At 53.2% G+C, this 14,913-nt stretch overlaps 1 protein-coding gene across 1 annotated transcript; it reads right to left on the reverse strand.

The window, feature by feature from the left end:
* Positions 1 to 1,446: 1,446 nt before the first annotated feature.
* VSIG10L2 (V-set and immunoglobulin domain containing 10 like 2) lies at positions 1,447 to 11,697 on the reverse strand. Its single transcript, XM_032285024.1, has 12 exons — positions 11,571 to 11,697; positions 9,869 to 10,219; positions 9,279 to 9,554; positions 7,571 to 7,846; positions 6,723 to 6,971; positions 5,814 to 6,074; positions 4,200 to 4,490; positions 3,510 to 3,806; positions 2,720 to 2,842; positions 2,388 to 2,412; positions 2,231 to 2,283; positions 1,447 to 2,078 (listed from the first exon to the last, which is right to left on the reverse strand). Exons 1-12 carry the CDS (start codon positions 11,650 to 11,652, stop codon positions 1,981 to 1,983), a joined length of 2,382 nt encoding a protein of 793 aa, XP_032140915.1. The 5' UTR covers positions 11,653 to 11,697; the 3' UTR covers positions 1,447 to 1,980.
* Between the last annotated feature and the right edge of the window lie 3,216 nt (positions 11,698 to 14,913).

A 14,913-nucleotide genomic window follows, 5' to 3' on the forward strand; every position in this document is an offset into this window, starting at 1 on the left:
CCACGCCCACTGTATTGTTTCACTGTCTCCTTTTAATGCTTTTCTTTCAGGTATGCACTGACAGTCTGGTGACAGGTGCTGCCAGGGTGCAAGTTAAATTGCAATGTTCTAAACCTTTTGAAGTGTTCTTAGCAAAAGCCTTTCTTTGTGGGTTTTGTTTTTGTCCAATGAGTCTATGACGACCAGTGCATCCATCTTTGGCTGATCATGCCACAGATCTCATTCCAGCCACAGTACTGCCAAGAAGTTAAGCTTATAATGGAATTTCACCTGTGTCGCTCTCTTTTAAAGTAATGACTTTGAGATGCATGCTTTGTATCATATTGAAAAGTAAGTTTTATTTTCCTTAAAATTGTAATATTATGTGTGAAACTGTACATATTTTAAATGATGTAGCTTTGGCAGGTTTTATTTGGTTGATATGATTTTATATTAAAAGACAACGCTGCTTTCATATAGCCTAGCCCCTGAAGGTGGGGATACTCCCTGTTTGTACAACGCTGCTTATAGTTTGTGATTGGGGTGGGCGAATGTCTTCCTCTGACATTCTTTGGAACCTCCACCCCTGTCCTTCATGGAAAATCCCCTGTGCACACCCCTTCTGTTATGACTGCAGAGATTGAGGCCCTGAAGGAGCAGGATCTTGGGCAAGTGTTTTATGGGAGGTTGAGAGCATACCTGAGCCTGGGGGGCTGTGTGGAGACAGGCCATCCCCTCGGGGCAACTTTGCATTTCTTTGGAAGGAAGGGAAGTGGGTAGGAGAGGAGCTTGGGAGGATGAGGAGGAGTGCTCCCTTCTCACACGCTATTTTTACCATTAACCTAGGGCTACCTTTTTATGAACTCCAGGGTAGAAATTTAGCCTCCTTTTCAAAAAGTTTTGTTTTACTGTGCTAAGGAAATACACATCTCTAGGCTTCTGTGAACAAAAAGCCAACAAAGTCCTCTGCATGGGGTATGGCCTTTTTGTATTATATTTCCCATATTTAAGTAGCCTTCCTTCAACCCTAGCCCCAGTCCTGAGAGCTTTGAGGGTTGCCGAAACCCCTTATCTAATAAAGTCTAACTCTGTGAGAACCGCAGAATCTTATTAAGTTTCTCAATTTTCTGTCTCCTTTGAGGCGCCACTTTCCTTGTGCCGGCGGGCCACCCGTTGACTTTCTTGGAGTTTCTTCTCATCTGTGTCTCCTGCAGAGGCGGCTTGGAGTCCCAAGTCTTCAGTTCAACAAGCATTCATTTGTGTTTCCACCCAGATTTCAGACACACACACAGACACACACACACACACACACTTGAAGCTAGTGAGTCATGCTGGCAGCTGACAGTGTGACTCTGGAATAGCCCTGGGGCTCTGTGGGCCAGCTCCCCCAGCGTGGGGGCGGGAAGCCGCATCTGCAGTTCCTCCTCTCCAGTCTTGTGGGCTGGGACTTCTGGAGTCAGACCACTGCAGCATCAGTGATGTTTCTAAGCTATGGTTGAGCAAATGAACACGCACCTACACACCTTGCTTCTTCCCACTAGCCAGACCTGGGACCCAGCAATCGGCTGCTCTCTGTGGGAGTTGCAATGGAAAGCCCTCTATTAGTGTGGCATCAGCTATGATTTATTTAGGAATTGCTCCATCCACAGACTTTTTTCTGGAAGCAGCTGGTTTGCTCATATTTCTCTAGCACCAGAAACGGTCCCCAGTACCATGGCTTTCACTTGCCCTCAGACACCCAGTGATCCTTCTCTCCCAGCTGTGGGTCCTCCTCCTCGTCCTGCCACCTCTGTCTTCCACGGGTTGGGCCAGGGCTTCTCTTGTAACCGTGTCACTTAGGGGCACTGCAGCTGGGCCCTGCACTGGTCGTAAGACTGGGTATTAAGTAAAGTGGTAGTTGGTGTCTTAGCTACCTTGGTTTCACAACAAAGTCTGACAGAAGGGCTCTTCCCAAATCCCACCTGGCCTCCCTAAGCCTCCTTGCCTCTTCCTCTTTGGGCCTCATGGCGTTGCAGTCACGGTGATGGTGACATTCACTGGCGCATCTGTGGTTTCTTGTGCAGGATCCAAACCTGGGGTGGTGGTTGGTGTTTCAAGGCCTACAAAAAGCAAATGTGGGCAAAGAACAGAGAGATGCCTTGGGAGTGTCCAAGTGTTCCCAGAGCTTAACAGAGAGCAAGCGTCACACTCAGCACTCAGCACTGGTCTCCTTGCACATGAGCTGTCTTTTTCCAGATAAAGTCGTGCTTACCTGCCTGTGCCTCAGCGTCTTCTCTTGAACCCTGCTGTTGGTGCCTTTGCTCCCTGAGGGTGAAGTGGGAGAGTAAAGTTAGTGGCAACTCACTTCCCTTTCCTTTCCAACTGGAGGAAAGCCCTGGGCCCCAGGATGACTGGGGTTCCACACTCACATGGGAACAAGCAGTTGACCAAGGCCTGTAGGAAGGAAAAGAAAAGGAGCATTACTTGGCCTTCCCAGCAGAGATCCCAGGAGAACGGCCCTCTCCTTCCTAGTGGGCTCTGTACTAGGGCCTCAGGAACCCAGAAGGGGATGACCGCAGGTGCCTGGGTTGGGGGTTAGGGGCTGGAGCCCTGAATGGCAACATCTAGCACTGGAAAGAGGGTGAGAATTAAGGAAGAGCCTCGATTCTTCACCCCCAGGAGTGCTGCATCTCTCCTTTGGATAGGTCAGGGCCAGGCCCCTGTGTGGTCAAGCGGCCCCTCCCTTCCGATTCCCACTCACGAGGGAAAGTCTCCGGGTGCCGGGCAGCATACTGGAACACCAGTAGAGAGGCCACCGTGGCCACCACCATTCCGGTGCCTGCTGCACCCAACACCGCTGGATAGGCGCTGAAGGGGGGGTCCGCTAGGAGGGGAAAGCACAGGTTACACGGTTTAGAGCCACTGCAGAACCTGGACCACAGTGGCTTGTAGAGAATCTCTAGGGTTCTGGAGAAGCGGTGCCCTGCTCATCCAGTTTCCCCTGCAGCTGACATGGGAGACCCAGAGAACCCAAAGATCAGGTTTCTCTCAAAGAAGGTGGCGCTCTGTCTGCCTAGTGCTCTGGGTTTGACTCCCCAGCCAAACCCCATTTCTGGTACAGAAGACAAGAGGCTGGTTATCTTGGTGGCCTGGGGCTGAAGGGAAGTATGCCATAAAAGAAGGAATTCCCAGGGTGGAGACAGGGTGGCAGGAAGCTGAGAGCCTGCCTGTAGCCCTGGAGGGGAGACTGAGGCACAGAGTGGGCTCCTGTTCTTAGTCACCAGCACCTTCTCCTTCCTCTCTATTCTGATCACATGAATTAGGGTTCCTAACCCTGAGCCTGGAGCCTCCCAAGCCCTGCAGGGAGGGATGGGAAAGAGCAATGGAGATTATCTGAGAGGAGAGTGGAGAAGAGGACAGGCTGGGGATGGGAGAATTCAGTAGGAAGGGAGCAGAGGAACAGAGGAGGGGATGCCCTGTGAAGAGGAGGATGAACCAGGGGCCAGTACTTTGGAGAAAAGGTGAGTCCCTCCCTGGTGCTAGCCTGGCACCTGGTATCTTCACCTCAGAGGGATGTCCTGCAGTGTGGTGATTCAGAGCCAGGATGCGGAAGGCATAAAGGACCCCAGGGTCCAAGCCTCCCAGCCGCCGGCCTCGGCTCTCCGGCTCGATGTCACTAGCTGCTATCTCCCACGCCCCAGCTCCTGGGCCCAGGGCACTGGCCTTCCGCTGCACCAGGAAGCCCGTCAGGTTCCCAGGGCCTGCGATGGCCCATTGAAGCTGCACCTCCCTCCGGTGCCTCCCATAGGTCAGGCGTCTGATGGTGACGTTGGGAGGAGCTGGATATCCTGGGTGAGGATGGGGACACAAAGGGGCACTGTATACCTACAAGCACATGTGCTTGTCCCCTCAGATTTGCTCCTGTTGAAAGGCAGCCTGGCAGTGTGGAAAAGGCACTGGATTTGCTCTGTAGACCTGAGAAGCTGTCTTGTCCCATCAGTTTTCTCTATAAAATGAAAGGGAGGCGATCCTGCCTGCATGGAGTACTATTGGCCTGTTTTGAGGCGTGTACCAGATTCATGCACACGTTGCCCATCTAGCGCTTGAGTCCTGCCTATGCCCAATCTCAAGCTTCCACATTTTGGAGCAGGGAATTCCTGTGCTTTTCCACTTAAAGCACTCTGTGGCTGCTGGTCTCCCAGCCCCCACCTCACCACACACGCACTTCTCCCCTCACTCACTCAGGACCTCCAGCAGCACGCCTCGACTGCTGTTGCCCACGGCGTTGCGGGCCACGCATTGGTAGGTGCCCCTGTGGCGTGTCGGGTCAGCATCGCGGATGCCCAGACGCAGCTGGGTATGCTCAGGGTGCAGCACGAATCCCAAAGTGCCCGGCTCCACCTGCTGTTGCTGAGGTCCCAGCCAGAGGAGCTGGGCAGGTGGTGTGCCCTGCCGGAGAGAGCACTCCAGCCAGGCCTCTCCCCCCTCAAACACTGACACCCGGGGCTCAGCCACGTCCAACTGCGGGGCTTCTGCGGGAACAGAGAGGATGAGGCTGGAGCAGGTCCCCTGTCTCTGGCTAGTGGGAGGGCTTGGGGGCAAGGTGCTGGCCAGCAGTGGAAGGGATGGAGAGGAGATGGAGCGGGAGTGCTGCGGAGCTGACAGTGAAGCTTGTCTGGGGCCAGTCTGCCTTCTCTTCAGGTTCCCATTCAATGCCAAGTTCCTGTCACAGTGTGCCCCAGGGTTTGCTGATATATGATAAAATCAGCAGTGTTTCTCCCTGCTCCTTCCCTGCCCCACCCTAGACTCAGCTCCTGCAGGCAGGGGCCCTGCCTTACTCTTCTCTGCATGAACCCCCCCTTGCAGCACCTGGCCTCCCTCCCCCTGGTAGCCTCCCACCTCCTGGCTGGCTCCAGGCCTAGTGCTGGGCCCATAGCAGGTGCTCAGATTTTATGGACTGACTTATTAAAGACCCAGGCTCTCAGGTGTCAATGAATCTCATTCAGTGGAATTTCCGGTCCTGAGACTGAGTAATAGGGAAGGAAATATGTGGGGTTGAGGCCTCCTTAGAGCCCTGAGAACATGCTAGTCACCAAGCCTTTGGAGACCACGAGGTAAACTGTTCTGTGAGAACCGTCGTACGTGACATCTTCTCTGTTTGCTTTTCTCACTTTTTCTTTTTTTTTACTTTGATATTTAATTCTTTTTTCCTGGTTGCAGTAAATAGATTGGAAGAGCCAGATGAAGACAAGGAGGAACCAGACAAAAAAAAATGTAATAAGAGAGGTAGAGAGAGACCTGACTTCTGAAACATTAATGCAAATCAAGAATAGAATCGGGCACCTCTCTTATGCAAATCCATGTAAGTGAACAATCCAATATTGCAGTGACCAGCCACTTCAATATGAGCACCTAAGACATGGCCAATCCACATTGAGATGTGCAATAATTATAAATATACCAGATTTTAAAGACAAGATAAAAAAGAATGTAAAATATCTCATTAATAATTTTTTTATTATTACATGTTGAAATAACATTGGATATATTGAGTTAACTAAAGTGTTCCACTTGTTTCTTTTTTTTTTAAATGTGGCTGCTAGAATAATTTAAATCATATCTATGGCTCACATTGTATTTTTATTGCACAACTCTGACCTAGCCTGGCCCCCTCATTTAATGGATCAAAGAAAACTTGAGTCCCTGGGAGCTCAGCTCCTACCTCCTAGCTTCCCTGTCCGCACTGACTCCCTTTCCATGCCAGCACAGCCAGCCCACAAGATCACTTTATCCTGGTTCCAAAGGGTTGCTCCTCCTGTCCCAGCCCCAGAACAAACTTGCTAGCCCCTACTCACCCAGCCGGAGGTGGCAGTGGGGATCAGGGGTCCTGAGCAGGTGAGTGCCCCGGCAGGTGAACTCTCGGCCAGCCAGATCTTCCTGGGCCTGCAGGAGGTGAACAGCCATCGAGGAGCTGCTGCCGCCCAGGGGTTGCTGCTGTTCATCAAGCCAGCCCAGCGTGGCGGGGGGCTCGCCGCCAGGCCACTCACAACTCAGCATGATGAACTGGTCCCCCATAGTGGCTGTGCTCCAGCAGGCTGGCCTCCCGAGAGGCTCCCCTGGAAGGAATGATGGCTCCACATGGCGCCGTGGAAGGAGGAAGGCTTGGCAGTTCCACCCTATCCCCCCTCCTTCATTTCTTCCTTCACTCCCTCCTTCCTCCATTACTTTGTCACTCATTCATACACTCATCGTTTATTGATGGCTGATCATGTGTCAGGGAAATGGTGGGAACAGACACTAAACAATTATGATTTGATGTGTGCTAGAATATAGACAGGCAAACTCTCTGGGGCTTCTGGAAAGAGGACAGGATGACATCTGAACTCTGTCTTGGCTGATGGCTGGGAGTTTCTCTCTGGGCACTTGGTGGAGAGAATGCTGAAGGCAAATTTCAAGCCCAGCGAGTGACAGAGCAGCAGAAGTGCATGTAAGGCAGTGAGAGCCTGCTGACCCTGCGGGCAAGGACAGTGGGGAGATGTCAGGGCTTCAAGCCTGAAGTGAGGAGGACAGAGCACAGTGTGGATGGGAAAGCTGAGAGACGGGCACTGAGCGCTGAGCGCCACCCACTTCCTTGTTACATGGCATATTTTGGAGCCTGTGGGTCTGGAGCACCACTCACATCCCAGGCCCCCTGGCTCACCCCTGACCTCTACCCACACTCTGCCTGGAATGTCAGAGCCCTGGGATTTCCTGTGTCCACTCACAGAGCGTGACTGTGCAGAGGGCAGATGGTGCCAGGGCTGGGTGCTGGCCAGTACAGGTGAAGACAGTGCCACTGGGGAGCTGGGTGGCTGCATGACTCCAGGTGACATTGCTGGGGGCAGTAGGGCCAGGTCCCTGGGGCCCTTCCCACTGCAGCTGGGCAGGTGGAAGCCCCCCAGGCCAGGCACAGAGCAGAGTCACAGCCTCAGGGCTGGGAAGCACTGCACAGGAGGGCTGCCCCTCAGGGGGATCTGGATGGGGAAGCGGGTGAGGCAGGGCTGGAGCAGACTCCACTGCCAGTGCCCTGCAGCCCCCAGGCCCAGGCAGGGGAGTCTGGAGGCCTGGGGTGTCAGTGGGTAGGGGAGGAGGGAGAAGTGGGTGAGGGGGAAAGACTGAGTCTCTCTGAGGGGCTGGTGAGGAACAGGCTGAGCTCTCAGGTCAGGGGCAGGAGGTTATGGGGTGTACAGGAGTTTGGGAGTCCCCAGGGAATCCCAGAGGCCCCTTGGAAGGCCCTGTTTCCCATTCTCTTCTTTGCCCCTAGGAACCCAGGAGCCACACCTTGCCTCACTGCCATCGCCCTTCTCTGTGCCTCAGTTCAGTCTGCAGGGCCGTGGGAACAATCACTTTGTGGTGGGGGCTGTGCAGTGTCAGTAGCTCCCCCCTCCCTTCCCCTTCCCACAGTTTTCTTATGCCCTCCAACGCCACTTGGTTTGGAGACAGCCCTCCAGCAAGAGCAACTTAGACACACCTCTCCACAGGGCGGCTGGATCTGCCAGAGAACAGGCCACAGAGACTCCAGCGTGGTTCGCCCCCAGGCCAGGGCTGGGTGTCACCCGACCCCCATACTCACAGTAGATGGTGAGCTGAACAGTAGTCTGGGTGCGGGTGTCCAGGTAGCTGTTGCGGGCCAGGCAGGTGTACAGGCCCGTGTGGGCACGGCCAGCTCTGGTGATGACGTAGGTAGGCCCCGTGTGGACTTGTGTGTGGTCACGGAGCCACACATAGTGACTAGGAGGGTTGGAGGCAGCCAGGCAGCTCAAGGTCACCTCTTCCTTCTCACTGGCCCAGAAACCCTCCTCCGTGAGTCCCAGTGGCTCCACAGAGATCACAGGCTTGTCAGGACCATCTGGAGAGCAAGGAAGGCCCATTACATCTCCCCAACTTCATTCATTAATTCATGCACATGTTCATCTCTGAATGTATGCATGCATCAAGCTTATAGGCATGTAGTATGCACCATCCCGTGTCCACCCTGAGGCTAGGCCCTCCAGAAGCTCAGAGTCCAGGGGCCGTGGGCACAGTCCAGGGTACGCAGGGCTTGTGTGTGGAAGTGAGCGCCCTGGGCTGTGGGGGCTTCCCCGAGGGACTGCTGAGTTGGGTCAAGGTGGGGCAGAAAAGAAGTGGGGGGCAACGCTCCCCATATGCCTGAGACGGAGGGCTCTTGGGAGCAGATGTGCGGCCACTGTAGACTGCAGAAGTAAGACACCAAAGTGGGACGACGCCCTGAGCGTGATCCCTCCTTTCACTTCCTTAGACTCCAGCTTCCCCTCTCTCCTGCATTCCAAGCTTAGGGTCACCATCTTTGAAGCTCTCCCTGACTCCCAAAGAGTTCTGATTCTCTGCCAAATTCCAGTCTGCTCCTGCCTCTCTCCCAAGAACTCTCCTGCTCTCCTGCCTCCTCAGCAGTCCTCAGTTCACAGTTTCCACAAACCACCACCGTGGAGACAGACAAATAGGACACCATTTATCCTTGCTCCTTAAAATGTCTAAGGCCAGCACTGTCCAATCGGCAGATGCCAGCCATAGACTTTTTTAATGTTTTCTAGTAGCCAAATCTTAAAAAGTAAAAATGACCAAACCCAATCAAGCAAAAAACAAAAACCATCAATTGGTTTTTACTTTAAGGATATGTTATATTTAACCAAATAGATCCAGAATGTTATTTTAATATATAATCAATGTAAAAGTTACTGATGAGATATTTTACATTCTTTCTTTCAAACTAAATCCTCAAAATTAAATGTGCCTTCCATGCCTACAGCACAGCTCAGTTTGGACTGGCTCCATCTCAAGTGACTGAAGATACACATGTGTGGCTGCCATATGGGACAGCAAGCTCCAGGCCACCCTGGTTTTCATCTTCCACCCGGGGCTCCTGATTTCTGACTTCAGGCCTGCTGCCCTCTCCTCCCACTGTGGCCCTATACCCTGTCTCCTCGGGCTCCGTTGGTTTCTGAGAGCCCTCCAGGCTCAACCTAAAGGCAGACTTTCCAGGCCACCTGTGAAATCCTGGGTGAAATTGTAAGCATGAATGTATGCATGTTTTCCTGGAAAGGGGTGTCCGTGACCTTAAAAAGGCTAACATCCTGGAACTAGAGTTGCACTGGGCAACAGGGGCATAGCACCCCGTTACTCTTCCCTGCTGGAGGAGTCTTTTAGAGGGTGGGGCACTCCCGCAGTGGAGGGATTTGGGGAGTTCTGAGGTGTGGCAGGCCGAATATGGATGGGGAGATGGGTGTCAGCCCTGACAGCAACCCCCCACCAACAGTCTGACTTACAGATGACGTCCAGGAAGGCCCCTTCACTGCTTAGCCTGTTCACAGAGTTGCGAGCGCTGCACATGTACCAGCCCAGGTGTGTCCGGTTGACAGGGTCCAGATGGAATAGTGGCTCTGTGACCCCGACCAGGGCCTCTCCAAGGCCTCGGGATGCCCGATGCTGCCAGGCAAAGGTCACAGGCTCTGTGCCCTCTCGCACTGCACACGTGGCCACCACAGAGGCTCCCTCCACCGGAGACGGGTTACTCAGTCGCACTTGAGGCTTGGACACCGGCACTGGCCAGAGGAGGGAGAGCCCAATGTGTTATTACAGACCCAGGCCGTGCCCAGCTGTGTCCAGCGCCCCTACCGCTGCTGGCTGGGGACTCACCTGCCCAAACACCCTGAGCATCCCTTCCTTATCACGCCAGCATTTTTCAGTCTCTGGAGTGGGACACCCTTTAAAACCCAGGCCCCCCCATAAACACACACACACACACACACACACACACACACACACACACACACGTACACACAGAGAATGGACAGCACACATGCAGAGAAATCCAAAGCAGCCTGAGGACCAACTGCAGCCCAGGCCAGGCCCTCACCAAGCACAGCCAGCATAAGGTGGGAGTAGGTGGTGTGGAGCTGGCCACTGGCCACGTGCAGAACCTGGCACAGGAAGTGGCCACGGGCGCCCTCGCGAAGCTCCCCCAGCACCAGGCTGCTGTTCCTGAGACTCACGACTCCCAGAGCTGAGGCTACGGCCTCCACCTTGGACATGGCTCCATCCGTGATGGCCACTGGCCGGGGAACCAGGGAGCCCAGGGGGGTGAAGCTCCAGAGGACCAGCAGTGGGGCAGGCCCGGAGCTGCAGGCCAGCTCCACAGAGCCGCCTCGCACTCCCTGGACGGACACCACCTCCTCTGCTGGGGAGTCGGGGGTCGGGTGGGGCTGGCCTGGGGAGAGAAGGGGAACAGCAGGACTTCTGGGCTCTCCTGCACTCCCTGCCGTGCCTAGAGCCTCTCTTTTTGGTTCTGCAGTCCCAAGAAAACCAAGCAAGCTTCAGGAAGTTCACATAAAAGCATTTCTGGAATTGGTGGGCAAGAGACAGTTTCTTTGGGAGCCTCTGGGGTTTCCTGTTTGGATGCACTGAAGGAGGGGTTGACTGAAGTCAGAGAATGGACTGGAGCAGAGATCCCCACCCCTCATGAGTCGCCAGATCATTCAAAAGGCAGATTTGTGGGCATCACCCTAGACTATCGAGTCAGACACCCCCAGTAATGGTGAGGGTGTCAGAGCCCAGGAATCTGTAATTGTAACAAGTGCCCCAAGATCAGTCTGATGATCAGTCCTATGATGATGGTGACCCTGGAGACCCTGGAGATGGCGACCTGCATGGCCACTGGCAGTCAGGGTCTGGAGTTCCCTGTGTAAGGATTCCAGGAGGGTCCCACTGCTCAAGTCCCTGCTCCAGTCCCATTGCAGCAAGGGAAGAGGACATTGCCTGCATCAGCCCATCCAGCATTCATTCAACTAAGTACAGAGTACCAGGATCACAAGGACAAATGAGCCCTCCATCCTGGCTCTCATGGAGCTCCCAGTCTACCAGGGACCGGCCATTAAGTAGTTCTTGTGGAGTAAGTCACTCAACAGGTGTTCTTGGCTTAGGGCCCAGCCCTCAGTCCCAGCCTAAGCCCAAGTACCATGTTCCCCAATGTCCCCTTGCATGTGGCCAGGGTGGGGCTCATGCCGTAAAGTGCTGAGGGCCTCAGCAAATTTGCATGAAAATAGGTGTCTAGAAGGACAGCCAAGCCATTGGAGTAATTCACACTAGCTTCCATTTCCTAAATGCTTCCTTCCTTCCAGGCCCTGGGCTCTTCACATGCACTGCCTCTCTGCTAAAAATATGTAACCCAGAAACCAATTTTTTCCAACCCCACAGACACTGCTTTGGCCCAAGATGCCAGCATCTCCCACCTGGATTACTGCAATGATCTGATTGCCCTCATCCCCCTCAAAACCAGGGAGCTTTCTGAAACCTAGGTATGAGCATGCCACTCGTAAGCTTACCACCTGACAGTGGCTCTCAAGGTGGCTTCAGCTTCTCAAGGTAAAGCAGAGTGCTGTCACCTACGTGGCACATAGTGGTTGCTCAGCGCACACTAGTTAAATGCCTAGCCAATGAATGACTGAAGGACTTCATGGAATGGCTATGCAAGCGCAGAAGGAGAATCCCTAAGGAAGAGGCAGGAATAACGCGATGGGAGTGAGGAACGAACCCCCTGGGGAGGTCTGAGTATCACTTACCTGAGGCCCTCAGATGTAGAAGGCAGAGGCGTATCAGCAGCAGGAGGCTGACCGGTTGGTGCTGGGCCCTCTGACCCACCATGGCCCCATCTCCCTAGTGGCTGCCCACCTGAGGCTCCTGCCTGACTTGTGGGCCCCTTCTACTCAGAGCAGAGCCCAGCCTTGGGAGGATGGGGGTCTGGATCAGGTTGCCAACTTCAGCCCTGCCCATGCCTCCACCCCTGCTCTCCTGTTACCCTCAGTGCCTCGATGACTCGTGAATTATTTACCAGATGATTCACTCCATCCATAATGCAGAGCTGGGGAGGGCAGGATGTGGCTGGGGCAGACCCAGGGGAGAGGACCATGAGCTTCCTGTATTTCATTTGAAGGATATTGTAAAATGAGAGTCAGTGGACAGAGTTGAGAAAGTCCCCTAAACTCTTCTGGTCCAATCACTGGAGGCCCAACCGACGACTCCCAACCGCAGAGGCTGTGAGGTTCAAACACACCTTTCAGTGCAGCGGCAGGAGGAGCTGTGGAGTCAAACACACCCAGGTTGGTGATAAACTGAGAAGCGAGAAAGTTTCCCAGCCTCCCTGAGGTCTGGCTTCCTCACAGATAAGTGGGATAATAACACCTTCTTTGTTGTAAAGAGTATATTGTGAATATCAAATGACAAAACTTAAATTAGCATATGGGGGCTTTGGGGTGCTGAAATGTGCTATTTCTTGAATCAAGTGAGGGTTACAGTTCATCAAGCTGTACATTTATTTTTTATGTACTTTACAAATCTTTGATGTAATTGTTTGATATCATTTGTACACATATGTGTTTGATATTCATGCCTGTTCATGCATGCACTCATGAACACACAGGTGAACAGTGCCTGGCGTGCCATAGGTGCACCATCATGCTCCTAGTAGATTTGAAATATCAAGTCTGGACCTGGAGCTGGATGGGCCCCCAGCATTCCTGCTGTCCAGGGCTCTCTGAATTCTCCCTCTCTCTACCTCCTGGAGCATATCCTTTTGTCTAGCTGTCTCTGAATGACAGCGCGAGAGGGGGTCAGATTTTTCCATCCTCTGGTGGCAGGGTTAGAGGGAGGATGAGATTCCTGAACTCCAGTGAGAAGGGGGATCTGATGTCTGGTTTCAGGTTCTCCAAGGCTCAGCCAAGATAGGAGCTGTTGAATTCCAGGTGGCTCTTCCAGGGCCCAGAGATGTCACTGCGGCACTCTGGCTTCTCACTTGGCTGGGACAGTGGCTGTACGGACAGACCCTATCCCACTCTCAATCCATGGCCAAGGCCCTTCCATGCCTTCCTCAGCGTCCTGAGTCCCCATTCCCTCCTAACTCAGCTATGGAGCACAGTAGCAGGTGGTCAGTCCCTGAGAGGTTTGACTACTCCTGGTGGCCAGCCTATATGGGCCACTCATTTTGATTCCCCTACTCCCCAAACTGGGAATGTCCTCAGAACTCCGTTAGATTTTCCTATGGAAATAAAGTGTGGGGATCCAGCACCACTCTTCACCTCAGGGTGGCCGGGCCCTGTCTCTGGAGAGAACAGGAGAATTCCAGCCCTGTGAATCGGGGGATCTTTGAGGGATCCTCTGAAGGCAGCAAGAGCGTGTGCTGATGCAGAGTTAGTCTACGCTGCTACGGGGCTTCCGTTATCAGCCACTCAGCCTTTTCTCAGCTGGGGCATCAGGAACACGGAAGTCAGGGGGCAATGCTCCTCAGCCTGCTCTTTCTCCTTAGGAAGGGGACCCTAGATGGGAGAATCAGGGAGGGAAGGTATTAGTCAGGGGTCTCCAGAAAAAGAGAACCAAGAGGCTATATATATACAGAAAGGGAAGATCTGCCGTCCACAAGCTTGAGATCCAGGGAGAGCTGAGGTTGCACTTTGAGTCTGAAGGCAGGAAAAGACCACGGTTCCAGTTCAGGCAGTCAGGCAGGAGGAGTTCCACCTCACTCAGCCTTTTTGTTCTATTCAGGCCCTCACCTGATTGGATGAGGCCCACCCATATTGGGGAGGGCCATGTTCTTTACAGATTCTATCAATTCAAATGTTCATCTCACCCCAGAACACCCTCCTGAAATACCCAGAGTGATGTTTGATGAAATATTTGGGTACCCCATGACCCAGCCAAGTTGATACACAAAACGGACCATCACAGAGGTGAAGAATATCCCCCGTCCTGTGCCCTGGCTGTGCCAGAACAGGAACCCCATGGATGAGCACAGCCCCCGTCTGGAAGAGGAGAGCTGTGTCTGGAATGGGAAAACAGGCCCAGGGCTCCTGTCTCTGCTGCCTCGGGAGCTGAGGGGCTAGGAGAGACAAGGTGAGCTGGTTCCTTGCTTTGAGAGACAAGAAAGCTCAGTAGTGAGAACACACATTTATCTCTTTATTATTGTGTGACCTAGGCATCTTAAATAACTTCTCTGAGCTTCAATTTCTTCCTTTATTTAATGGTTTTCCTGAAAAGAACACATGAGACTATGCACATATAGCTCCTGCTTATTAAGCTTACTTATACCCTTAACCAAAGAACGTAAACAGTGAATTGAACAAGTGTTTCTTGAGCATCTAAGTTTAAGATACGGGATGGGGTCAGATTTTTCCATCCTTTGGTGGCAGCATTGGAGGCCTGGCAAGAGTTCCACTCTTTCTCTCCTCCCCTCTTCCCAAGGAGCTTCAGCCAAGCTGAGGTCACCTGGAGCTGTGTTCTGCTCTGTGTGAGCTCAGTGCTTGGGCCCTGGGGCAGGTGAAGCTGTGGACTCCCAGGTCCTGGTGCCTGCTGCTCATCGTCTCTCCTGCTCAGGGCCTGTGCTCTCCACCCTCACTGGGGGGGCTCCATCTCCAGCCTCCCTGGGTCCCCAGGGCTCACATCAGCCTGGAGGGAAGGAAAGGCAACTGTGTGGACTAAGGGCTAGCCTGGGGTCCCTGGAGTGGCCTCCCAGCTGGACTCAGAAATGAGGGGGTTACAAGGAGGGACTCAGGACCAAGGCTCCAGTAGTTTGAGGTGAAATTTTGTTCCAAAAGGGCTGATGTGACCTTCCTTTGCATGTAGGAAGCCCCTTTGCCACCTCCTAAAGAGAAGGCCCTGCAGCTCCTCCCAGGGGTAATGTAGGGCAGGGCTGCACGACCTTGGGTAAGGAACACACACTGTCTCAATCTTGTGGCCATCATCTGTGAAATGAGAATACTAAAGCTCCGTCTTCAAGTTATTGGACAAATGAGACACTACCACAAGTATTAAGCCTCATGCAAGCACCTAGCATGGCAGGTAGATACACTGAATCAACATAGCTCTCGCCCTCCTTCTCTTTAAGTTGAACAAAAATCTGCTTTCCTGACGCTT

This window comes from Sapajus apella, unplaced genomic scaffold, assembly GCF_009761245.1.
Source record: "Sapajus apella isolate SASKATOON/1434 unplaced genomic scaffold, GSC_monkey_1.0 scaffold16, whole genome shotgun sequence".
Classification (NCBI taxonomy): Eukaryota; Metazoa; Chordata; class Mammalia; order Primates; family Cebidae; genus Sapajus; species Sapajus apella.

Bases quoted from the DNA above. Each gene is read 5' to 3' on its own strand.
- VSIG10L2 (XM_032285024.1), bottom strand. From the start codon at position 11,652: ATGGTGGGTCAGAGGGCCCAGCACCAACCGGTCAGCCTCCTGCTGCTG. The intron at 2,413-2,719 runs GTGAGTGGGAAT...TCCTTCCTACAG, and splicing joins GCACCCGGAGACTTTCCCTC to GCCTTGGTCAACTGCTTGTT. The intron at 2,284-2,387 runs GTGAGTGTGGAA...CTTCACCCTCAG, and splicing joins GGTCAACTGCTTGTTCCCAT to GGAGCAAAGGCACCAACAGC.